Source organism: Nomascus leucogenys, chromosome 12, assembly GCF_006542625.1.
Source record: "Nomascus leucogenys isolate Asia chromosome 12, Asia_NLE_v1, whole genome shotgun sequence".
Lineage (NCBI taxonomy): Eukaryota > Metazoa > Chordata > Mammalia > Primates > Hylobatidae > Nomascus > Nomascus leucogenys.
Window position 1 is genome coordinate 85,234,067 of NC_044392.1, and position 26,844 is coordinate 85,260,910.

The window sequence follows — 26,844 nt, forward strand, 5'->3', positions numbered from 1 at the left end:
AAACATCAATTGGGGTTCTCCTTAAAAACCTGAGCTCTGATCCATCACCAGAGACTCTGATTTAGTAAGTCTAGAGTTGAGGGTGAGTGTGAGTGTTTTTTTAAAGCCTCGCCCCACCTCCAGGTGGTTCCAGTTGCAGTCAAGGAGGCAAAGAACTGGAGTAAATGTTCAGAGCGAGTGTGAACTAGAACTAGCAGGGCAAGCAGGTTTAGGATTGGCTAGCTGGACTAATTTCAGTGGGCTCTGGGGCAGAGGGATTGTCCTTACTTTTGGTATTTGGCCTTTGGGTGAGTAGGGCAGATGGATAGTGGCACAGAGAATGAGAGCCAACAAAGAAAGTGGTGGGGCGTGGGCTCCAGGTTGGTTGGTTTGCATATGAAAGGCACACTTGCAGGAGAATCCTGTAGTATCTCCAAGAACTGGCAAGCCCAGGGAGGGTCCGTCTCTCCAGGATCGGCAAAGCCCCAAGATGTCTAAAGCTTTAGATAGGGAAACTAGAAAATGTGGTAATTACAGGGTTACATATATTGGATGGTCCATGAAGTCAAGCCAGGAGCTTAGCACAAAACACCCAGAATAGTCAAAGTGACCTGAGAACGAAGAACAAAGCTGGAGGCATCACACTTCCTGATTTCTAAATGTATTTCAAATCTACAGTAATTAAGACAGTATGGAGCTGACATAAAAATAGACACACAGATGAATGAAACAGAATAGAGAGCTCAGAAATAAAATACAATATTTTGAAAATATATTGAAAAGGTTCTCAACATCACTAAGAATCAGAGAAATGCAAATCAAAACAACAGTGATATATCACCTCCTACCTGTTAGGATGGCTATTATAAAAAAATAGATGAGCATTGATAAGGATGTAGAGAAATCGGAATCCTTTTACACTGTTGAGAATGTGAAATGGTGTGGCAACTCTGCAAAACAGTATAGAGGTTTCCCAAAAAATTACCTATTATATGATCCAGCAATACCACTCCTAGGAATATATTCAAAATGATAAAAATCAGAATCCTGAAGAAATATCTGCTCTCCCATGTTCACTGTAGCATTATTCACAATAGCTAAGATATGAGAAAACACAAATGTCCATCAACAGATAAATGGATAAAGAAAATCTGGTGTATGTGTGTGTGTGTGTCTGTGAGAGAGAGAGTATTATTCAACTTTAGAAAACAAGTATGTTCTGTCATTTGAAACAACATGGATAAACCTGAAGGACATTATGCTAAACAAATAAAGCCAGTTACAGAGGACAAAAATTGCATGTCCTCACTTATATGTGGAATCTAAAATAGACTCATGAAAGCAGAGAATTGAATGCTGATTGCCAAGAGTACAGGGGGAGGGAAATGGGGAGTATATTCAATGGGTTTAAGGTTTCAGTCATAAAGATAAGTAAATTCTAGAGATCTAGTGTACAACATAAGAACCATAGGGCATAGCTATAGTTAAAAATAGTGTATTATACACTTGAAAATGTGCTAAGAGGCCAGATCCATGTTACATGCTGTTACAAAACAAAAGCAAATAGCAACAGCAACAACAAACAGGCAGGAGGAAACTTAGAGGGGATGGGTATGTCTATTACCTTGATTGTGGTGACGATTTTTTAAGTGTATGCAACTCATTAAATTATATATAATAAATATATGCATTTAAAATATGTCAGTTATACCTCAGTGAAACTGTTTATAAAATAAATAGATAAATAAATATTCTTGTTTGCAGGTAGGGGAAATTGATAATTGAAATAAAAACCTTAACTTGCAAAACTGTACTGCGGTTCACAAAGCAAATAAACTGCGCCAAATCATAGCATGCAGAACAAATTGGCCAAGCTCAAACTTTTTTTAACACCAGCTCATTCAGCTGTATAGCTTCTTGAAGAGCAGACAGGTCTACTGATCTAACAACTCATCAGGAACCCATGAGTTCTAAAGGTGAAACTCCTGACTGTGGCAGTAACTCACTTAGTTTATAAATTCTGGCCAGTTCCTGCCAAGATCATCCTATTTTAACGCCAAACCCCTGTATCCTTTCTACCTCCCCACTTTTGGATGCCCTATAGTTCTCTATGGTTGCATTCTTCCTTGCTGCACCAAGCAAAGAGATCTAACTTTTTCCTCATGTATTTTGGTTTTTATATGTTTAAAATATAAATAGAAAAATAAAAAGAAGAAAACTTATAAATTTGAGTTGAAAAATAAAATTACATGTATATCTATGTGGATATAGATATAGATATTGGTTTAGACCACTAAAAGATTCTTGAAGAAATAGCACTGTAATATTAATGAGCAAATCCAGCATCCATATTTTTGTTTACAAATAATTTTTACCCACTTTAAGAAAAAGAAAACAAAACAGTGCTCCTTGGAGAAATCTCAGGTTCCAGGAATAGGGAGAAAACACAAGGTGTGGCTGTGACGTATTCCTGTGACAGAAAGCAAAAGCACACTCAAAGATTAACAGGATCACATGAAAAAGGGACAGAAGCTAGCTTACAGGCACTCCCTGCAGACAAATTCTGGACAATGGGTACATCACAAAGAATCATGACTATCAGTGATTATAATCACATAATCTGAGCAAGGTTCTAGATCCAGTTGCCAGTCTATGGCCAACAGAGGAGAAAGAAAAACAAGGCAAACTACACCATGTGGAAATAGGGAAGCAGATCCTGAGGGACATAAAAAAACTGATCTGGATTTTTGAAAACATCAATGTGATTTGAAAATGAATAATAATTTTTAAACTAGCTTTCTAGATTGAATTCTAATAGATATGCAAATACAAGTATAAGCCTTGTTTTGATCCTGGTTCAAAACCATTAATATGTGTAAACCGAATACCTACAAAAGTATCTTTAAAGACAAAAGGGAAATTTAAATATGAGCAGATTATTAAGTTATATTAGAGAATTATTATTATTACTAACTTTCCTAGGTATGCTAATAGCAGTGTGTTTATTTAGGCAAATATACTCATCCTAGGAAGATGCATGCTGAAGTATTTAATAACGAAGTATGAAAAAGTCTTCAAATTACTTTTAAATGGTTCATCATAAAAAGTGTGCAGAGAGAGAATAAGTTTGCCAAAATATTAACACATTTTAAATCCTGATCAAAGTTATGTGGGTGTTCATTGCTCTATTCTTTTTACTCTACTGTATGTTTAAAATATTTCTATTTACAATGTTGAAAGGGAGAAAAGAATTGTCCTACTGCACAAAGACATTCTTGCCTTGTTAAAAATATTTAAAAGGGGACCTGGCATGGTGTCTCACACCTGGAGGAAAAATAAAGCAACAGCAGAAAGAGCCCACAGGAACTCTCTCGTGCCCAGGAGGAAGGTCAGTCTGGACACCAGACAAGGACCGTCCTGATCCCAGCTAGAAATAGTCCAACAGGTGGCAGCTCTTTCCATTCCAAAGTGAGCTATCAACTATCTACATGGAGAAGCTTCATGCACTTTAATGAAGAAATTGCTTCTGCTTTCTCCTTTGACTCCAGACCTTGGTACTGAGACAAGAAAATAAGGAAGAACTACTCATGTACTACCGGCACCCCCAGGAAACGAGCTGAGTCTATCAAATTAAACCAAAGACCTGGTAAAGCTGTGACTGTGGGTCAAAGTCCTGGCTGCAGCCAGAGATGGAGGCAACTCACCAGGAGCCCATTGGTGGGAGCCAGGTGATAATTCCACCAATTCCCCCATTTGGCCATCAGTTTCGAGGATATCGTGCTTCTCAGCAGATGTCCACATGAGGGCAGCAGAGGGATTTTAAGAGTTGAAGCGCTCTCTACAGAACAGAGAGACAGAAACACAGAGATAGAGGGAGACAGAGAGACGGAGGAAGACAGAAAAAGAGAAAGAATTAATAAACAGCTATGTTTACATATTCTCGCTTTGGGACAAGACTGGATTTCCAAGAGGCAACACACAGTGAGTGCTTCCAGAGGTGAGTGAAAGTTATTTAGGGAAAAAAGTTTATAAACGTGAAAGTTTACAGGAAGAGATTCAGGGAAGATAAGCCAAAGGCAGTAGAAGAAAGAGGTAAGGACATCTGAATCCATCAGAACTCGCATATTACTAAGTGAAAGAAGCCAATTTGAGAAGACTGGATATATGTGATTCCAACTATATGACATTGCGGAAGGGGCAAAACCATGGAGACAGTAAAAGGATAATGATTTCCAAGAGTTGAAGGGAGAACGGCGTGAATAGGCAGAGTGAAGATTATTAGAGCAGTGTAACTATTCTGTATGACGCTATAATAGTGGATACCTGACATTATGCATTTGCCCCATGGAATGCACAACACCAAGGGTAAACCTAATGTAAACTATGAACTTTGTGTGATAATGATGTGTCAATGGAGGTCCGTAAATTGTCACACAAGTGCCACGCTAGAGCAGGATATGAATAGTGGGAGAGGTTATACTTGCGTGGGAGCAGTGGGTACCTGGGAAATCTCTGTACCTTCTGCTCAGTATTACTGTGAACCCAAAACTGCTCTAAAAATAGTATGTTAAAAAACAACAACAAAGACCATTTACTTACTGCTTCTGAACTGCCATATGCAATAGACATAAAGGAAATGCTCTCATAGTCCAACAGGCCCAGAAGTCTGAATATCCACTGATACAGAACCATCTTTTTTGTCCTCCAAAAAAGTACCCCTAAGGTACTCTAATTTCTTTTTCCTTTAACCTATCTCCTTCTTTTACCTTTGCCCTTAGGCCCACACCCTCATCCCCAATTTCTGCTGTCTTATATAATGTCATTCCTTTGGAGCCAATGCTAGGTGACAGCTACCTAGGCTGATAAACTTATCTATGGCTTTAGGTGATTTGCACTCTTCTCTGGTTTTTAAGCATGAAAGTGACTGACTATTTATTGGAAGACCTTAGGGTTTTTCCAGTGAACTTATGTCAACACAACCTTGCAGACTGAGGGGCCTTGCTGCATAGACAGATGGTGAAGCTGCTCCCTGCACTAATCTGCTGCCGTCATCCCATTAGCAAATGTTAGCTAAGCATTTACTCTGCACTGGGCACTGTACTTAGGAAGTCAAACACGTAATACATGATCTCTACCTTTAAAAAGGTTCCAGGTAACTAGATAGTTACAGAGTAGAAGCTGTTAAGCTCCACAAGTAGCTTTCTAGGACCTTCACCACAAGCAAGCAGTGTGTGTCTAAGATCTGCTACAAAGTGTGATTATTCTTCTCTTGATCCACGGTTGACACATGCATTCCTGTCACCATCAAAGCGTTTTTTAAAATGGCTGTTTCCATAGGACACACTTTTACAGTTTTGTTGGTCATTTTGCCCCAGTGACTCTGTGGGCAGTCCGGACAGCAGGGTTTTGTAGAGCATGCCAAGAATCCTGAGTTGAACTCAGCATGACTCTCGCTTCATTCCTCCCATTGGCTCTTTCCAACTCCAACATGGCTTTGGAGATTCAGTCCACACATGGCAGAGACTAGGTGCTGATTAATTGTTGGCCGAAGCTTTTTATTTTCAAAGCTTAAGCTGAATCATTTTGAGTAAAATTTAACCAAAACAACCATCATATTCCTTAGTGTTGAGCTGCTATAGTAATCAAGTGATGCTTCTTCTATATTTATTGATTTAGCCTGAATGAGTCTCCTCCGCAACTGGTTACTTTTCAGAAAGGCCAAATAAACCATATAGGAGAGCATCTTTGTTATCTTGGTGTGAAAAAGATGTTTTTAAGAAGACTCCAAAAGATCATCATGATAGAGGGAAAATTGTTGAATTTCTTTTCATTAAGAGAATCTCCCAATCCATAAAATACAGATGATTTGGCAAAGCTAGTTACAGCACCTAAAATTGATGTAATGTCTACATCTCGGTATATGTAGAATATTCAACATTATAATAGATACACACACGTATATGTGATAAACTTAACAAAAAGCTGAGAGAGTTTGAAAGAAATTTTAAATGTATTAACCCAGCAAATAAGTAATATCTAGAACATTCAGGAGACACCAACAAATTTACAATCAATAAAAACTAAAAGCTAATTAAAACAGTGATAAGCAACAAATTTATGTTAATATAAATTACATATATTTTTGTATTCATAGAATGAAAAAACCTAAAAACTGGTAAATGTGTAGTGTTCAACCCTACTACTGTTAAAAAGTAAGTCTGACACCACTTTGTACCCATCATATGAAAAAGTAGAGTCAGAAAACACTAAGCATCAGCAAAAAGATGCTGAAAAAGAACATTTGTTTCTCTGGTGGAAGAAGAAATGGTGTATTCTTTTTAGAGAGCAATCTGGCAATACTTATCCCGTAACTATACTTTCAACTACTGGATGCTTATGCCAGAGCAATTGTTTTCAAGTCCTGTACAGGGACACACACATGCATATGCATCTTTGCCAGGGGTTATTGAAGCATCCTAGATGCCCATCACTGCAGAGTGGATAACTAGCATGCTGGATGGACAAATCTTGAACAACACAATAATGAGTTAAAAAAACGTTGTAAATGTATTGTACATCCCATTTAATTAAAAACAAATACATAATGCTTGTGCACGTATACTAGCCATGTTATTATTCTCATTTTACCCATGAGGAAGCAGAAACTCAGAGAGGTTATGTTATTTGCCTAAGGTCAAACAGTTAGTAAGCGGCATAGCTGGGATTTGAATGTAGGTCTGTATAACTCTGAATCTCATACACTATATTCCTTGGTATCTGTTCACATATTAAGAAATAAGTGAAGCTACCAAAAATAAGTTCACTTTTTTTTTTACTCCATTTCCCAGTTCTCCATCATTGACCACTATGGTTTCTTTGGTAGGCTGAATGATGCTCCTTAGATATGCCCACATCCTGACCTCTAAAACCTCTGAATATTTCCTTGTATGGTAAAAGAAACTTTGCAATTGTGTCCTAGTCAAGGATCTTGAGATGAGGGGATTCTCCTGCATTACCCAAGGGGGCACAATGAAATCACAACAGTATTTATATTAAGGACGTAGGAGAAGTCAGAGAGGAGTAGGAGACATAATGATGAAGCAAGAGGTGGAAGTGATCCCAGGAAGGGGCCATGATCAAGGAGTGCAGGGGCCTCTAAGGGCTGAAAATGGTGAGGAAATGGATTTTCCCCTAGCGTCTCTAGGAGGACTCAACACCTTGACCTCCCTCTAGACCTAAGAGATTACATTTGTGTTCTTTTCAGCTACTAACTTTATGGTAATTTGTTACAGTGGCAACAAGAAACTAATATAGTTAGTAATAATTCAGACTCACTTCATGGTATTTCTGTTAGTGGTGGAAGAGATCTGAGTTACCCTGAGTTACTGAGAGCATATTCATGGGGGTCTGCAGCAACTTCAGCCCTTGTCTTCTCAGAAGAAAGAATTTGACTGAGGGGCATAAAGCAGAAAAAGAGACTGAGGCAAGTTCCAGAGCAGAAGGGGAAGTTTATTAAAAAGGCTTTAGAAGAGGAAAGAAAGGAAAGAACCCTTAAAAGAAATCCAAGTGGGCACCTGAAGATCAAAGAGAGAAAAAGAGCCTTTAACCTTGATCCTAGAGCTTGATAGGCTGATCTCTTTCCCAGGATTCTTCCCTTAGGGTGGGCTGCCTGCATGTGGAGTGCTCTTCTTAACCTTGGGAACTGAGCACATGCAGTGTGTTTATGAAGTCGTGTGCATGCCCATCTGAGGCTTTCTTCCCTTTTCTGGTGGAGTGTAACTGGAAGGTCATATTTCACCACTTTGTCTCTTAACTGCACGCCCAGGAAGTTGCTTCTCCCTGGGGTCTGCATTTAGTTAACATTTTAATGTTAACAGGTGTGGGCCATCAGGAAAGGGTCTCTCCCTGACACCAGCTACCAATTTATTACTTTTAGAAATGCAATGTGAAAATTGCTTACCTATCACCGAACCTTTCTACTGCATTGGGGGAGAGGCCTCTCCTGTCCCACTCGTGCCTATCTATCTACCTGTAACATTTCAAGCTGTTGTAGGAGTAGTAGTTATGTTTCTAATAAGGTGCGACAGCTAGGTAATGCCAAATTTGAAAATGGAATTTGCATTTCTTGATTTCCTCAGTGCTAGGCTCTTTCCATTGCATCTTACAGTCAACAAGTGTAAAATATTTGAAATAATAGGTACAAGGAATTTAAAAGACAAGTAAAACGTAGACATTAAAAGTGGATAACTTGTTTCCAAGGGAGCACAGACATGAACACCAGGCATAGAAACCAAATAATTTCTGTGATTCGGTTGCAGTGAATACTCAAAGATATACAAAGAAACCTTTTCTGTGCTTAAACTCCTATACTGGCTATTTGTGATGTAGAACAATTCAGGTTTGATTCAACTGCACTAGCAACGCTATCTATATATACGGACGTGCTCTTAATATGAATCACTTCTATAGGGCAAGGATAGTAAAAAGAATGCTGTTACTGAGACTACTGTAATACTGTCCAAAAGTACTGGATTTGAAATCAGAATGGAGTTCAACTCTCAACTCTGCCATTAGCTCTGTGACCTGAAAAAGGCTCTGATATGTATGATACACACCACTCTATGTAAGATTTCTCACCCGTGGAATAGTGCATGCTCCATTACAGCTGTTCTGTGTTGTACTAAGCCAGGCAGTGGTATCCTGAGTAGATGGTGCTGTCCTAACAGACAGTGGTCTGAAGCCAGAAAGAGGAGCCTTGACATTCATCAAGTGCCTTCTGTGAGCCATGCTCCACACTTCACCTCTGCTGTGTTGGTCAATATTCACAATGTAAAAGGTTGCATTATAATACATATTTTACAGCTGAGGAGACAGATAACCAGAGAGCTCAAGTAACACACTCAAATTCATGGAGCACTTGCTAATTAGAACCAGTTCTGTTGACTTGAAATGTGGTCTGTGACACCGTCATAACTTACCTAAAGATTAAATAATAGTGACTCACACTCTGACAACACTTTTCAGGTTCCAGACACTTCCACACTTACTGATTTAAAACCATCAAGAACCCTGTGTCAAAGCCAAGAGACATCAAAAACAGGCTCAGATATATTTAAGAAATCTGTCCAAGGTAACACAGTTAGGAAATAATGGAGATGGTGGAACTTGAATTCAGGACTCTGACACCATGCCCTTTCCACTATGCCCTGGCACCCTACTCTACCACCACTAAAGGGAACTTGGATAAATTACTTAACATCTGTAAACTTCAATTCCCTCTACTAGGAGCTCTTTATTATAATAGCTGTCCATGAAGTCATCCTGAGGATTAGAGAAGTCTTAGGAAGTATTTTGCAAGTGTTTATGAACATACAAATGACAGGAGTATTTCAGCTTCCTTTGAGCAATGACCATCTGTGTCATCCAATTTAGCTCCGTACTTAAAAGTTGAGACATGATGATTATATCAAATTGGGGACTAAATACCTCTATGATACACACTTCTATAATGCTGGCAGAGGATGAGGGCTTAATAAACACGTGTTTTCTATTGTTGGTAGGAAAATAGCCATTGATCAATAACTGTTCAGAAAGATAAATGTAACAAATGCTCTAGTCATGGATAACAGCATTTAGGGCAATAGCCAGTCCATCAACTGGTGTTGAAACCCTAATACCATATTCCTGCATTTCTGTGCTAGGGAAGAATCCTTTTGTCCTGAATGAAGTTTAGTGTAATATTGAACCTGCTGTGGGAAGGAAAAACCCAGATCAAATTAACAGAAAAATTGTGTTAGGACAGTTTCCTGTCTTGATAAACAGGAAAAACCCCAACAGTCAACTCCCCACAAAGTGTATGTCCTTTCAATTTCGTTTCTCACAGACTCTTATCTGGATGTCTGTAAATCCGGCTGGACTTTCAGCTTCTAAGAACAGTCCGTTTCTCGAGGATCCAGACGCAGGAGGACAGAGCAATGGGTGAGAGAACTCCTCACGCTGCAGTGCCCAAACCAGGTAAGTTTGCTCCTAAGCTTTACCTTTCAAGTATATTTGGGTTAAAGAACAAACAACAAAAAATTCCCAAGCGCAGACTGCACACGGGGAGAGTGGAGACTTCACACTGGCGGGTAATAAAGGCAGTGGAGGAACCTCGCGGGGAAGCCTGATGCTGCTTGAACCCCTGAGCCCTTTGCTCCCTGCGGCCCAGCGTCTCCAGGTGGCCCACAGGCGGCGACCAGAGGCGCGCCGGTGTCTCCAGGATGCGCTGCTCCTCCTCGGGCTTCCTCCCAGAGCTGCGGCATTTTCTCCTGCAAAATACCATCATCTAGTATACATATACACAGGTTTTGCTTGTTTGTTTTATTACTTTTCTGTCCCCCACTAGAATATGTGATACCCTACCTTGTTTTAATCTCAGTTGACTCTCCCTTAGCTAAGAGAGCCAGACAGTCTCCATCTTGGCTCCTTCACTTGCAGCCCCTTACCCACCCGCTTCCTCAGGGACTTAACTTGTGCAAGCTGACTCCCAGCACATCCAAGAATGCAATTAACTGATGAGGAACTGTGGCAAGCTATACCCGCAGTTCCCAGTCATTCGCCCGGTTAATAGCACCCAGAGGCCCCGCATTTGTGTCTGGTTGATAAAGCCCAAAGCCCTGCTTCTATCACCTTGTGACAGACTTAAAGCCCTTGCACCTAGTACTGTTTACTTTCCTGTAACCATTTATCCTTTTAACTTTTTGCCTACTTTACTTCTGTAAGATTGTTTTAACTAGACCCTCTCCCCCAACCTCCCCTTTCTAAACCAAAGTATAAAAGAAAATCTAACCCCTTCTTCCGGCTGAGAGAATTTTGAGCACTAGCCGTCTCTCGGTCGCCGGCTAATAAAGGACTCCTGAATTGGTCTCAGAGTGTGGCGTTTCTCTGTAACTCGCTCGGTTACAACAAATAGAGCTCCAAGAGGCAGAAGTTTGTATCAATTATGTTCCTTGCTTGTTGCTGAGAATCTAGAATGGTGTTAATTAGCACATGGTAGGTACGCAATACTCTTTATTAAATTAATGAGAGAGCAAATTCTTCTGGAATGCCTGCAGCCTTTTCTAACCACTCCTCATCTCCTTTATGTAACATCCTGCCCCTATTTATTCCAAGAGTTTACTGATCCTGTGGCTCTGTCATCAGTGCCTTGATTTTCTTATTCTGTTTATTTTATGCATCACCTTGACAAGGCATTTTTAGCGTTCTTGTAAGAATCATAAATAATGCACAGAACAGATCCGTACTAGTCCTTGATATGCTAAACTAAGTATTTTTCCATTAGAAACGTACAAAATGTAGAAATTTTATATGCCATTCCACAAGCAAAAAGCTAATATGTATGTGCCTTAGGTAGCCCTTAGAGATGACTTCAAGATCTTGTATTCTACTGAGTGTTTTTTCTGGGTTACAGGTTATCCAGAATCTGAATCCATCATGATGGCCCCCATTTGTCTAGTGGAAAACCAGGAAGAGCAGCTGACAGTGAATTCAAAGGCATTAGAGATTCTTGACAAGATTTCTCAGCCCGCGGTGGTGGTGGCCATTGTAGGTCTATACCGCACAGGAAAATCCTATCTCATGAATCGTCTTGCAGGAAAGAGCCATGGTGAGTGTGGTCCTAGGACAGGAGCCATTTACTTGGAACCAGTGATAACACAACTGATCACACCCCCTCTAGGGTCATCCTAAAGAAGGGCATGACTTCTCCCAATGAAGAAAACTTCTAATTCTCACCACTAAATTTACAATCTCAAATATATATCACTCTTTAGTCCAATAGTAAAGAATCATCTCAACCCTATCGAAAGATCCGTTCCGTGGGTCTTCTTGATCCCATCTACACTCACCTCTTCAGGGGCTCAGCCCCAGCAATTATTCCCTTTCTTTCTCATTCATCACTTTTGTGTAGGATACCTGGTCACTTCAAATAGTACACAAATATGGTTTAATAGATCCTGTTTTAAAAAACAAATATGAAGAAGGACAGGCATTATAATTCTTGTGTATCCTCTATTTAAATTGGGCTACCATTTCTAATTTTTTGCTTCATTTCATGGCAAAACTTTGATAAATTATATTCCCTTCTAGTTAGTGTTTCTAATATGTGAACTATGACACATAAAGAAGAGTATGTGCAACATACCTGTACAGTGAAGTTAATAAATATAAAGTGAATACATGAGAAATCACTCTCCAGATCAAGAAATAAAACATTACCAAACCTAAACATCCAAAAATCATACCCTGTCATACCTTCACTAGAACTCACCAGTGTTTTTGTTTTCAGGGCACACTTCTTTGACTCTTGGTTTTTAAAAATGGTTCTACATAATATATATGCATTCTAAAAAATAGTTTAGTTTGGTCTGCTTTTAAACTTTACATAAAGGAAATTATATTGTGTGTATTTTTGGATGTCTTGCTTCTTTTGCTCAATAAGAAGTTTATAAGTTTTCTCTAGTTACTGTATGTACCCATTATTTATACCCTCAGACAGTATGCCACTACCGAAGGACAGTACATTTATTTATTGTTGAAAATTGGTATTTTTCCAGTTTTTATCTTTAATGAATAAGGCTGTCATTAATACTCTATTATTTATATCCTGGTGCACATGTACAAAATCTTCCCTTGTGTAATATGCTCAGAAGTGGGATTTCTGAATCAGAGAGTACATAAAATTTCTAGATAAAGTCGAATATCTTTTCAAGATTCAAATGGAATTTACATGCTTATTAGCAGTAATTGAGAATTTTACATCCTTTGAAAAATTCAGTAACACAAAGCCTTTTAACTTGTGCTGCCCTGTAGAATGTATTGTTGCATGCCATTTATTTCACTATGAATAAGTTTAAGTACCTTTCCACATAATAATTGCCATTTTCATTTCTTATTTTGTGAAGGCTTTTTTTTTAAAATTAGTTTTTCCTACCAGGTTTCTCTTTTGGTTCTTACTGACTTTTAAGACAATCTACCTATGGCTCTGTTAGGTGCTTCTGTTTTTAAAGAAAGACCATGCAGCCGTTTCTTCCCCCTAATGTCCTACTTCCTCTCTGGCTCAGCAGCTCGGCACCATTAGGGATTGAACCTCTGTCTACTAAACAACTTTAAGAAAGAAAACAAGTTTGAGAAAATTCTTCATACATATAAAGATCAGATTAGTTGTCCTGCCTGAGATGGAAACAACCCTTTTCCCCTGCCAGCCACTTAAACATTCCTACAAGTTTAACCGGTGTAACTCCAGGACATCCTGGTCTATCCACTGTTAGTGTTTGTTATTTTTCCTCTTCCCTGCAGGCTTCCCTCTGGGCTCCACGGTGCAGTCTGTAACTAAGGGCATCTGGATGTGGTGTGTGCCCCACCCCTCTAAGCCAAACCACACCCTGGTCCTTCTGGACACCGAGGGCCTGGGTGATGTGGAAAAGGTAAGGCAGAGAATCTTCACCACTCATGGTTGACCTCTCATCTTTTAATTTTTTCAGCTCCCTTCAACTTCTGTACTTATCTCTGTAAACTCAAATCTAATTATGAATAACGAAGCTAAATTCTGTTTCCTCAGACTTCCTTAATTTTAAATATTGAGGCATATTTAAGAGTAGATCTTCTTATTTTTAACACTGGAGTGAATGATACAATTTAATAAATATGTATTGAAGAGATGAATTCCAGGGCTCTGTACTAAGTACTACAGATAAAACAGTAAACAAGGTAAAGGCCAAGAGCCTAGTTGTGAAGACAAGAAATATGGGGTATGATAAGTACAGGGTTTCACCGATGCAAAAAGTAAGAAACTAGTTCAGTCATTCAACTTAGAGAAGGCTTGTTGGAGAAAGTTGTAAACCATGGGAACAATGGGATCTACTATTTCAGGTGTGTGGGGTTGGAGGAGGGGACCATGAAAAAATAGGGTTTTAGTGAAGGAATCTATTTCAGTAGTTTTCAGAAAAGCATTAGTTTTATCACTAACATTTTGGTTCAACTCTCTGAGCTTTGGAGATTAATTCTCCACTGACTTCTTTAATAGCATGAATTAGACCCACAAAGAATATTGTAAGTGAGATAACTTTAGGTATTTTGTCTTAAAGTGTTAGGTGCAATCAGTCCATTCTTCTTATTTGTATTAGTCTTAAGTCTGAATTGAAAGTAGCAGCAGTAGATCTTTGGCTTCCATTATTGAAAAAAGGGAGTTGAGGGAAGGAAGCACCGACTTAGCAATTCTGAACTTTAAATTTCAGTATTAAAGGTCTGAATTATTCTCTTCGTGTAATATCAAAGTGAAACATTTATTCTTAATATGTTGTAGTTTTCATAAACTTCTTTTTGTCTAATTACATTTGTCAAGCGATCAAAACACATCAAAATATAAACTGATGGCAGCAGCAGAACTACTAGCTGACCTTAGAACTTGTAATGTGATTTGGGACCATCTAAATTTCTTTAAAAACCCTTTCATGTCTTGCCATGAATCTTGTTTCCAGCCACCTCTTCCACTTCACCAACATGCATACTCACTGCTTCAGGCAAATGAAATAACTGTGTAATGCCCTTTTATGACCATACTCTGACAATTCTGACTTGGCTTCTATTGATCTTTCCACCTTCTTTATCCGTCCTTCTTCACAAGTCCACACTCTATCAACTTTTTGAAGTGCAACTATTTTCAAACTGCTGCCTTCATATGCCTGTCAAACATAATCACTTCTTGCTCCTGAATTCACAGAGTAAGTATTCACATTTATGTGCCTCCCCCTCCCTTCTTTTTATTTGTTTTGTACTTTATAACTTTGGGTTTTCCTCCCCCAGCCATGATTATTATTCTGATTGAATTTGTGTATTGACATGTTTATCTGCTGCACCAGAAAGTCATCTTCCTGAGGGCAGGGACTGTCGTGAGGAACTTTATATCCACAAAACCAAATTCAGGGTCTGCATTTTGTCAGATGCACAATGTAGAGTTTTTGAACTTAACTGAATAGCATTTGTGGCCTTAATATGCCATGAGTGAGAACAAAATTGCAATGGAATAATTGCACGCTGATTACTTGGCACCTATTATGTTCTAGGCACTTTACTGAATATGTTACTCACATTGACAATGTCATTCATTTCTGCTAAATGAACCAATAGCCTGAAAAGGATTAATGTAAAAATCTAAATATGAAGTTTGAATTCAGCATTGGCTTCAAAATTTGTTATTTACCCTATTATTAAACAATCATACAGCTGAAATAGCTAATGAACAACCAAATGAATGAATGAATGAATGAATGAATGAAGAGAATACTCCTAAGTCTTTTGCTTTATATGCTTTCTAGGGTGACCCTAAGAATGACTCATGGATCTTTGCCCTGGCTGTGCTTCTAAGCAGCAGCTTTGTCTACAACAGCATGAGCACCATCAACCACCAGGCCCTGGAGCAGCTGCAGTATCCTTCTGGGAAGTGAAGAGCAGGTTTTGTGGAGTTTAGGGGAATGGAAATGGATACTGTGTCTTCTTTGCTGTGACTCAGTTGTCCTGGTTGAGTAAGAAGAGAAACAGTGCAAAAGGGAACGTGTATAAAACTTGTTTCTAAGTGAGATGTGGAAATGATGGTGTAGGGTGCTACTCGTTCCTTAGCTGAGATCCCAGCTACGTGACTGAGCTAGCAGAGCTAATCAGGGCAAAATCGTGCCCCAGACCTGATGAAGTTGAGGACTCCAGCGAGTTTGTGAGTTTCTTTCCAGACTTTATTTGGACTGTTCGGGATTTTACCCTGGAACTAAAGTTAGATGGACACCCCATCACAGAAGATGAGTACCTGGAGAATGCCTTGAAGCTGATTCCAGGTATCAGAGCATGGCCTGGATGTGGGGAGGTTCAGTAGGGGGTGGGATCAACTAAGACCGCTATTCAGCACCTGACACAAATGTTTACATTGGACTGGATTGATTTGAGGCCCATGCTTGTGGTGGTTGGTGATTGACAAGTGATTATGATTTTTGTGGTTATTTTTACTTGAAATTTCCCAGAGGCTGAGGTTCAAATTCATTGAGGAAATTTAAAACTCAAAGTTCTATCAAATCTTTTTAGACCAATAAGTACCATTAAAAATATATTGAAGATTACAATTAATATTATCACATCCTAAGACTCATATATTTGTGTTACTTATTAGCTTGAAGTGCTCCTCCTATTCTATTTGGAGAAGTTAACTAATAAGCTTGGAAGCTGGTAAACACAGAATCACAAGAAGTCAAATGATCTAACTTTGGAAATATATTTCACTCTGTCTATTTAATTAGCCTGGATAGTTACATCCTTTAGAGAAAAAGGAGATTTATACAGCAAACGATTCAGGAAGTTAAAAAAAAAAAAAAACACTGACATATGCTTCTAGTAAGACTGTCAAATCCTTCATTTTACTATTTTCATAACATCACCTACTTCATTCTACAGCTTCATAAAATATGTTGCCAATCTATTATACATTTGTTAAACAGATTATATTTAGCAGAGTGGATACCTGTTGGCACCTACAATCAATATCCATCTTTGTTCATTTATTCATCCTTTCAACAAACATTTGTTTTGAATAACTGATAAATACCACAGAATCCCTCTGCAAGACAATGTGAGGCCTAATATAATCTGACATTGAAAGGTGATGAGGTCTCCAAGTTATATCTGGATTAACTTTACTCTGGATTTTCCAGATAAAGGAAACTCTAAACATATTTATGATGTTTGTAATTTGGGATTCTGGTTTTGAAATACTTTTTATTTTTATTACTGACTTGGGTATCATTCACCTTCATGATGTTTTTCTAAGAAACATATTATTCTTATTTCTAGCATTGCTTTAATTTAGGGCCCATGTTTCACTTCTGACATAGGACTGTAACATCAGAAAGTATTTCTGACAACTGCTCCATTTAATTAATCATTCAAAAACATTTAATACATAGTCTACCGGCTAGCATACAAAAGCCAAGGAAACCAGTCATAAGTTTCTTCATTTTGTGGTAGATGTCTTCCCTTCCTCTCCAAGAGTTCTTTCCTGACTCTCGCTCCTGTACAAAAATGGATTTTCCATGCCTTCATTGGATTAGCACAAGGCTGTTTTGTACGATTGCATAAAACAAGGTTTACAAGGCAGGGGAGATGCAGGGATGCAAAGATCCCTGGAAAAGTCCTCAGCCCCCTTGCCTGCAGGCTGTCTCTTCAATGAGCACCCTTTTTTACAATTCCACAGGCAAGAATCCCAAAATTCAAACTTCGAACATGCCTAGAGAGTGTATCAGGCATTTCTTCCCGGAACAGAAGTGCTTTGTCTTTGACCGGCCTACAAATGACAAACAATATTTAAATCGTATGGACGAAGTGCCAGAAGAAAATCTGGAAAGGCATTTCCTGATGCAATCAGACAACTTCTGTTCTTATATCTTCACCCATGCAAAGACCAAGACCCTGAGAGAGGGAATCATTGTCACTGGAAAGCGTGAGTCTTTTTTTGTCCCAAAGCATGTCTGTCTGTGGTCCAGGGTGTGTTGAAGCTGTAATGACTCTGCAAGTTTTTCAATAATATTGTTTGCTTCTGTATAGGAATGCAGAGAAGGAGACGTTCATTGCACACATAGAAATGAATGTTTCTTAATTAAAGTTTACTCATATGAAACTTTCTTGAGGCCCAATATATCTCACAAAATTAATACACTAATGGCATAAACACAAACTCCTAAGGAGAGAAATCTGCATGATGAGGAAGTCCTATAGGATTAGTGTTTCTCAGTGAAGAGATATGATATATTTTACAAATTTACTTTAGTCAGGAAATCAACATCAGGCCGTGAGTTCCATGCAAGCTCATTGAGAGTTTGAGAAACAAATTTAAATGTCATATTAAGTACAGGGCTGGCTTCATGGCATGCAACCTGTGTAGTCGTCCACTCCCTATGGTGAGATGGGCCCATGCTTGGTTCAGTGGTTTATGTTACTGTCTTCAAATAAAAATTTATTGTCTCCAAATAAAAATGCAAGTTCCCTTGTAAAGAATAAGAAATGAGGGGACTTGCATTTTTATTTGGAAGTAGGACTCACAAATTATATAACTTACTTTCCCTGCATAACAAACTCATTTATATGGTATTTAAATGGAAATGTATTTTTCCATAAAACACAAAAACATATTGGTTGCAATAAGTAATTTAATTTTGTAATGTGAATCCAAGAGCCATAAAAAAGAGTGAATAGGAAAAATAGGTATGTTATTATAAAGAGTTGAATTCATAGAGGAAGATGAAAAAGGAAGAGGAAGAGAATGAAGAAGAGGAGTGATAAGAAACTTCAAGATAATTAGAATTTTTGTAATTTTTAGAATGCTGAATCTTAAAACTTGTATAAATAATGAGTGAGAACTGTAAATTTTCCCTAAATATATGTGATTCAGGGCTGGGGACTCTGGTGGTGACTTATGTAGATGCCATCAACAGTGGAGCAGTACCTTGTCTGGAGAATGCAGTGACAGCACTGGCCCAGCTTGAGAACCCAGCGGCTGTGCAGAGGGCAGCCGACCACTATAGCCAGCAGATGGCCCAGCAACTGAGGCTCCCCACAGACATGCTCCAGGAGCTGCTGGACGTGCATGCAGCCTGTGAGAGGGAAGCCATTGCAGTCTTCATGGAGCACTCCTTCAAGGATGAAAACCATGAATTCCAGAAGAAGCTTGTGGTACTTTTAGCATTTATCCTTCCTGATTTCTGCCTTTCTGAAATGATGCATAAAGTGTAGCTTTTTGACCCCATGGTTCATCTCCTTACCATTGTGGAAAGACCATGGTTCTTGTTAATAACATGGCTTTATGGGCTATAGGTCACCCTTCTTCTAGAGGATTGTCACTTTTTTTTCTATTGCTGCAAAAGAAATTATCATGAGTTTAGCAGCTTAAAACAACACACATTATTAGCTCATAGTTATGTAGGTCAGAAGTCCTTGTCAGGGTGTCTGTGTACTCTGCTCAGTGTGCCACAGGCTGAAAACAAGGTGTCAAAGGGGCTTAGACTTCACATAGAGGCTCTGGGTAAACCCATCCATCTTCAAGTCAGCAATGATGCATGAAATTCTTATGTTTCTAATTTCACTGAATTCCTCTTCTCACACCAGCTAGAGAAAACCACTTTTAAGGGGCTCATGTGATTAGGTCATGCCCAGCAGGGCACACTCCATTTCTCAAAATCAACTTGTGCTACACAACATAATCTAATCACAGGATTAGTATCCATCATATTCATAGGCCCAGGAACTATGCAGGTGTGGGTACCAAGGAGTGAGAAACCTTAGGGACATCTTAAATCTACTTACCGTAGGCAAAGACAAAGAAAGTTTGTCTTTCAGTCTGTCTCAGACTGACCTAAAAGTGACAATAATCTCTTAATTCATAATGATAAAATGCAACTGGATTGTAACTTACAAATACAAACAAAAGAAAATTCTGTTCGTGTATCCTCACATATTCAAACTCTCATTGAAGAAATACACAGATGGTTCATTTTTCTCATCAGAATATGCTTAATTCATTACTGGGAAGTTGATTTGCCATATGTATATTTTTTATACATAGCAACTTATGTTTTCTGGGGAAATTTTGCTTCAAGCCAGAATTCAACTTCTTACTGCTCATTACTGGAGGTTGAATCTGTATTAATCATACTATACCCAAAAGAACCAGAGAGTTTGTGTCTTCTAGCCACATAAATTTATAGATATTGAGCCTGACCCCTGGGGGGTTAAAGGGCTTTCCACAGGTCACACAGATAAATGATCACATAGTTGGGAACAAAATCATTCTTGTGACTCTTGGTCTACACCATATCCCAGTCCACTCTGAGGCCTTCAGACTACTTCTTCCAAGAGGATCACAGTTGGACCTTCCCTTCTAACAGCTTCTTTCTACTGTTTTCCCTACATTTTTCTGGCAGGACACCATAGAGAAAAAGAAGGAAGATTTTGTGCTGCAGAATGAAGAGGCATCTGCCAAATATTGCCAGGCTGAGCTTAAGCGGCTTTCAGAGCACCTGACAGAAAGCATTTTGAGAGGAATTTTCTCTGTTCCTGGAGGACACAATCTCTACTTAGAAGAAAAGAAACAGGTTGAGCGGGACTATAAGCTAGTGCCCAGAAAAGGAGTTAAGGTGAGGAAAAGGGGAATGGGGGATGGATAACAGAGGACAGTCAGAGGGTTTTTGTTGCCCCTTCTGAAAATCTAAGAATATAGCACCATTTGTGGAGAGGAAGCAGAACATGATGCTATTTTTTTTTTAGTATTTAAATCCACAATTAGTTAGACACTCTTAAGAAATCAGAAATATTTCTTCTCCAAGAGGATTTAACATCATGAATCCAGATGAAACAACCCATTTATTATATTTATTAATTAATGGGATAGTTTTTGTGCTAAGTACAGAGGATACCTTATGAAACAAACAACTATGTTTTCAGAAGTGTATTATCTTACCTGAGATGGACAAATTAATATTCAACTGGATAGGGTACAATTACGGTTATCGTACTGGTATGTACTAATATGATAATGATGATGATGATGATGATTATGATCAACAGAGTGGTTCACACACACTGAGAATTCACTTCCTATATCAGAGGAAGTGATTTTGTTGGATTATCAGTTTGATTCTCAGAATAATGTAAATTAGGTACCACTATCGTCCACATAGGCAGTTGAGAAATGTAATGCATGGAGAGGTTAATAAAGTGCCTAAGACAACACAGCCAGCAAGTGGTGGAGCTGGTAGGGCTGACCTATGTACTTGACAGCCATTGGAAACTCAGAATTTTTCCTTTTGAGGAAACTTTTGTCCTGTGTTCCATGGGGACTATACCAATTTCTGTTCCTACAGACAGTTTCCAAGAATTCCCTTTTCTCCATATCTTTGCCAACACTTGTTATCTTTTGACTATTGGATAATTATCATTCTAAAATGTGTGAGATAAAATGTCACTGTGGTTTTGATTTGCATTTCCCTGATGATTGGTGATGTTGACCATGCTTTCAAATACCCGTTGGCCAGGTCTTCTTTTGACAAAAGTCTATTTAGGTTCTTCGCTCATTTTTTAATATGTTTATTGGTTTTTTGAGGGTTTATTTTTGCTATTTAGTTATATGATTTCCTTTTGTATTTTAGATATTAACTCCTTATCAGATTTATGGTGTGCAAGTGTTTTCTTCCATTCTGTATGGAAGAAAATTCTTTTGCATTTTATTGATTATTTTATTTGCTCTGCAGAAATTTTTAGTTTGATGTAGTCCCACTTATTTTTGCACTTGTTGCCTGTGCTTTTGATGTCAAATCCAAAAGACTGCTGCCAAGGCCAATATCAAGGAGCATTTCCCCTCTGTTTTCTTCTTGGAGTTTTATGATTTCTGGTCTTATGGTTAAATCTTTAATCTGTTTTTAGCTGATTTTTCTGTATAGTGTAAGATAAAGTTCCAGCTTTATCATTTTGAATATCCAATTTTCCCTGCACCATTTGTTGAAGAGACTATCCTTTCTCCCATTGTACTCTTATCACATTTGTTGAAAATTACTTGGTCATATATATATGTAAATTTACTCCCTGGCTCTCTGTTCTGTTCTGTGGGTTTGTTTTTCTGTTTTTATGCCAGTACTATGCTATTCGATTACCATAGTTTTGTAGCAGATTATTAAATCAGGTAATTCAATACCTCCAGCTTTGTTTTTGTCACTCAAGATAGCTGTAAACTGTGGCTATTCAGGATCTTTTTTGTTTCTATATGAATTTTAGAATTGGTTTTCTTATTTCTGTGAAAAATGTCGCTGGAAATTTGATAGAGGTTGCATTAAATCTACAGATAATTTGGGGTAGTATGGACATCTTAACAATATTATTTCTTCTAATTAGTGAACATGGGATATCTCTCCATTTATTTTATATCTTCTTTAATTTCTTTCTTCAACATTTTATAGTTTTCAGTGTGCACAGTTTTCACCTCCTTGGTTAAATTTATTTGTAAGTATTTTATTTCTTATGCTATTGTAAATGTAATTTTCTTATCTTTCATATAATATTTTGTTAGTGTATAGAAATGTAACTGATTTTGTATGTTAATTTTGCATCCTGCAACTTTACTAAACTTAGTTTTAACAGCTTTTGGTGGACTCGTGGTATATTTCCGAGAGAAACAAAACCACAATCTTAAAGAGATATTTGTACTCCTATTCATTCCAGCATTATTCATAATAGCCAAGATATAAAAACAAGTTTTGTTTATCCACAGATAAACACATGAAGAAAATGTGATATACATACATGTATATGTGTGTGTGTATAGGTATGTGTATATATACATATATAATAAAATATGATTTAGCCTTAAAATGAAGGAAATCCTGACACTGTGGCAACATCAGTGAACCTCCAGGAATTTAGATTTAGTGAAATAAGCCAGACTCAGAGAGACAAATATGGCGTGACTCACTTTTATGTGAATGAGAAAAAAAATGGTGAACTCATGTTAACAGAGAGCTGAATGGTGGTTACCAAGGGCAGAGAGGTGCGGAAAAGGGGAGATATTGATCAAAAGTAACAAATATTCAGTTATAATATTAACACTTTCTGGATACCTAATGTACAGCATAGTGACTGTAGCTAAAAAAAGAATTCTGCTTGGAATTTTCTAAGAGAGTAGATCTCAAGTGTTCTCTACAAAAGAAAAGAGAACTCTATGAGGTGATACATATGTTAATTGGCTTGATTGTAGTAATCATTTCACAATGAATACATATATCAAACATCATGCTGTACAACTTAAATATACACAATTTCCAGCTGTAAATCATTCCTCAAGAAAGTGGGAACAAATTTCAGAATGCAGCCTGGAAAAGCTTCTGGGCAGAGTGGGAATGCTAGCTGACATATCCATAGAGGTTATCCTAGTTAAGAAAATGTAGCACAGCTTTCAAACAGAAGAAAAAGATTGTGCAATACTGCAAAAAACTGAGAATGTGTATTTGTAGAACTGCCCGTTTATGTTGTCACGTTGTCTGCACCGTGGGATGGGTGGTGAGCAGCATTCCTGGGAGAGGAGGCTGGACAGGCAGGAGGGAGGCTGCTGCACAGGGTTTTTATGTCTTAACAAAGAGCTTGGACTTCTTGTGGCTGTGGAAGAAAAGAAACCACTGTGGGATCTTAAGAATTATGCAAAGATTACAGGGTTAGATTTGTGACTTTATCGAACAATAATTTCGCCATCATAAGATGAGATCTTTGCTGCCTGACAGGTCTTTGCTCTTTCTTGGTTCCTCAGGCAAACGAGGTCCTCCAGAACTTCCTGCAGTCACAGGTGGTTGTAGAGGAATCCATCCTGCAGTCAGACAAAGCCCTCACTGCTGGAGAGAAGGCCATAGCAGGTACAGGGGCAGGGCTCAGCTGTCAGAGGGGTTGGGAGTTTCCTGCAATGCCTTCTTGCTGATGACACCAAAAGATATTCCAGTTAAAAGGTGCTTCCAAAAGTCACAAACATTGAGTTAAAATATTAATAAGTTCTGGATACCCAATGTACAGCATAGCAACTATAGTTAAAAAATATATTTTATACTTGGAATTTGCTTTCTCTTGCTATAGAGGAGGGAGCTTCCTCCCACTATGGAACGTATACTCTGCTACTCAAAATCGCAAGGGGATTGGGGTTGAACCTCCAGCCAGTGCCTTCGCATCACATTATTCAACATTCTCTTCCAGACATGGCTAGTGAGAGAATTCAGAGATTCCCAATCCCTTACCTTTGTGCTTTTCTCTGAGTCGGTTTGATCTGAGCTCAGGAGGGTAGAACTCAGGAATAACTGTCATTTTCTTCCCTCTCTAAAACCTTTGTGGAATAGCGGAGCGGGCAATGAAGGAAGCAGCTGAGAAGGAACAGGAGCTGCTAAGAGAAAAACAGAAGGAGCAGCAGCAAATGATGGAGGCTCAAGAGAGAAGCTTCCAGGAATACATGGCCCAAATGGAGAAGAAGTTGGAGGAGGAAAGGGAAAACCTTCTCAGAGAGCATGAAAGGCTGCTAAAACACAAGCTGAAGGTGAGTCTCAGTGAAGCATGGCAGTGCCTGAGGGACAACGCCCTGCTTCTTTAGGAAAGGAAGGACCAAAATTTTAGGCACAGTCATGATTCCAGAAGGAAACACAAAAGTTGTATGTTTCACTAAAATCTCAAATACATCTAAATTCTACTGAAGCCTGAAAGTCTACAAGAATACAGCATCTTCTTCATGTTAGACTTTAGAGAGTACACATGACATTTCCCAGGGTCCCGGGCTGCTGTTTGTGGTGACTACAGGATGGTCTCACTGTGCCCCAATGAAATAGGACCTTAGTCCACCAGTCCTTGGGCTTTTTGGCACAACCATCTAAAGTACCTGAAATAGATCCATCTGGATGAAAGTATCAGATTTGGCTTGATATGAAATGATACTGAAAGATCACAAATTGCTCCATTTGTTTCTGTATCTGCCTGATTCATCCTATACAACTAGAGTAAAACATATTCCTTGTCCCAGCCTGGAGCTTGACAACCAATGTTTTATACAGGGTCAGCAGTCCCCATTATTTGCTAGATGAGCATGGCCATGCAACACCAGTGGAAATTAGAATTAATTAGAATTAAACCTGCATTCCCTCTCGAAGGGCATTCTTTGTGCTGGAACAAAATTTCCTTCTGCCTCCAGTGAGATGTTGCTTAGGGAATGTCACAAAAGGTAAACCATGTACACTCCCATGATTCAGGTCCAATCATCTGGAAATGTTACACGAATTCATCAAAGAGTTTTCTAAGATAATAGAGAAATAGACACATGTGCTTAAATGTTGAATTAGTTAAATACAAAACTCTGACTCCTGAAGAAAATTGGAGATTTTCAAAAGTGGACTATTTCCCTTTTATAGATACAAGAAGAAATGCTTAAGGAAGAATTTCAAAAGAAATCTGAGCAGTTAAATAAAGAGATTAATCAACTGAAAGAAAAAATTGAAAGCACTGAAAATGAAGAGTTAAGGCTTTTAAAGATCTTTGACATAGCTAGCAACATAATGACTGTCGCTCTACCTGGGGCTTCTAAGCTGCTTGGAGTAGGGATAAAATATCTTGGCTCACGTAGTTAAAAGCCTGAATATTCCAGGTAAGAAAATATAAAATGAGGTTTATTTTATTTTAATAACATAACACTGTTGATCATTTCGTAAGTAGATGTGTTATAGCAGTTTCATTCAAGAAAAGTTTAAAATTAAAAAGTGATTATCAAAGAATACCAGGGCCTGACATCCACAAAAAACAAACTTAATTTTGATTGAACTAATAATTTATAAACATGGGAAACAAGTCAGAAGTAGTGACATTATTCCTAGAAAAGATTTAAGTAAAGCAAAAAGACAACTGTAAGATTAAGAAGCCATTAACCATTTGCAATTTATATTATAGTTACAGAAATAATTTCAGTTATGATTAGCTCTTGCCAATTAATGAGAACAGAGCAGCACCACAATTTTTAATTTTTTTTAAGTTTTATTTTAGATTCGGGGGTACATGCGCAGGTTTGTTACACAGGTAAACTGCATGTCATGGGGGTTTGGTGTGCAGATAATTTTATCACACAATTATTAATCATAATACCCAATAGGTTTTTTTCTGATCCTCTCCCTCCTCCAAACCTCCACCCTCAAGTAGACTGCAGTGTCTCTTGTTCTCCTTTTGGTATCCATGTGTTCTCTTTGTTTGGCCCCCATTTATAAGTGAGAACATGTGGTATTTTGGTTTCTGTTCCTGTGTTAGTTTACTTATGATAATGGCTTTCAGCTCCATCCATATTGCTACAGAGGACATGATCTTGTTGTTTTTTATGGCTGCATAGTATTCCGTGGTGTTTGTATATACCACATTTTCATTATCCAGCCTATTATTAATGCACATTTAGGTTGATTCCATATCTTTGCTATTGTGAACAGTGCTACAGTGGACATACACGTGCATGTTCCCTTATGGTACAATGATTTATATTTCCTTGGGAATATGCATTCCTTTGGGAATAATGGGATTGCTGAGTCGAATGGTAGTTCTGAGTTCTTTGAGGAATCACCAGCCTGCTTTCCACAGTGGCTGAACTAATTTACACTCCCACCAACAGTGTATGTGTTCCATTTTCTCCACAACCGTGCCAGCGTCTGTTATTTATTGACTTTCTAGTAACAGCCATTCTGACTGGTGTGAGATGGTATGCATTTCTGTAGTGATTAGTGATGTTGAGTGATTTTTTATATGCTTTTTAAATGCATATATGTCTTCTTTTGAAATGTGTTCATGTTCTTTGCCCACTTTCTTTTTAATGGGGTTGCTCGTTTTTTGCTTGTAAATTTTTTGAAGCTTCTTATAGATTCTGGATATTAGATCTTTGTTGGATGCATAGTTGGCAAATATTTTCTACCGTTCTTTAGATTGTCTGTTACTTTGTTAATTGTTTCATTTTGTTTTGTTTTGTTTTGTTTTTGTTTTCTGAAACAGGGTCCCACTTTGACACCCAGGCTGGAGTGCAGTAGCACAAACATGGGTCATTGTAGCCTCAACCTCCCAGGCTCAAGCAGTCCTTTCACCTCAGCCCCCCACATAGCTGGGACTACAGGTGCTTACCCCCAAGCCCAATTAATTTTTTGTATTTGTTTATGGAGATGGGTTTTTCCATGTTGCCCAAGCTGGTCTTGAACTACTGAGCTCAAGCAATCTGCCTGCCTCAGCCTCCCAAAGTACTGGGATTTAGGCGTGAGCCACCAC

At 38.4% G+C, this 26,844-nt stretch overlaps 1 protein-coding gene across 1 annotated transcript; it reads left to right on the forward strand.

The window, feature by feature from the left end:
- The first annotated feature begins 9,845 nt into the window (after nt 1-9,845).
- On the forward strand, nt 9,846-26,617 carry GBP4 (guanylate binding protein 4). Its single transcript, XM_003260027.4, has 12 exons — nt 9,846-9,993; nt 11,429-11,623; nt 13,315-13,442; nt 15,333-15,442; nt 15,646-15,842; nt 17,249-17,494; nt 18,443-18,723; nt 19,971-20,183; nt 23,339-23,441; nt 23,913-24,106; nt 24,969-25,201; nt 26,578-26,617. The coding sequence occupies exons 1-11, from the start codon at nt 9,954-9,956 to the stop codon at nt 25,182-25,184; spliced, it is 1,923 nt and encodes a 640-aa protein (XP_003260075.1). The 5' UTR covers nt 9,846-9,953; the 3' UTR covers nt 25,185-25,201; nt 26,578-26,617.
- The last annotated feature ends 227 nt before the right edge of the window (nt 26,618-26,844 follow it).

Coding starts and splice junctions, on each gene's coding strand:
- GBP4 (XM_003260027.4), top strand. CDS start 9,954: ATGGGTGAGAGAACTCCTCACGCTGCAGTGCCCAAACCAG. Junction 17,495..18,442: donor AATCATTGTCACTGGAAAGC/GTGAGTCTTTTT, acceptor TATGTGATTCAG/GGCTGGGGACTCTGGTGGTG. Junction 23,442..23,912: donor TGGAGAGAAGGCCATAGCAG/GTACAGGGGCAG, acceptor TTTGTGGAATAG/CGGAGCGGGCAATGAAGGAA.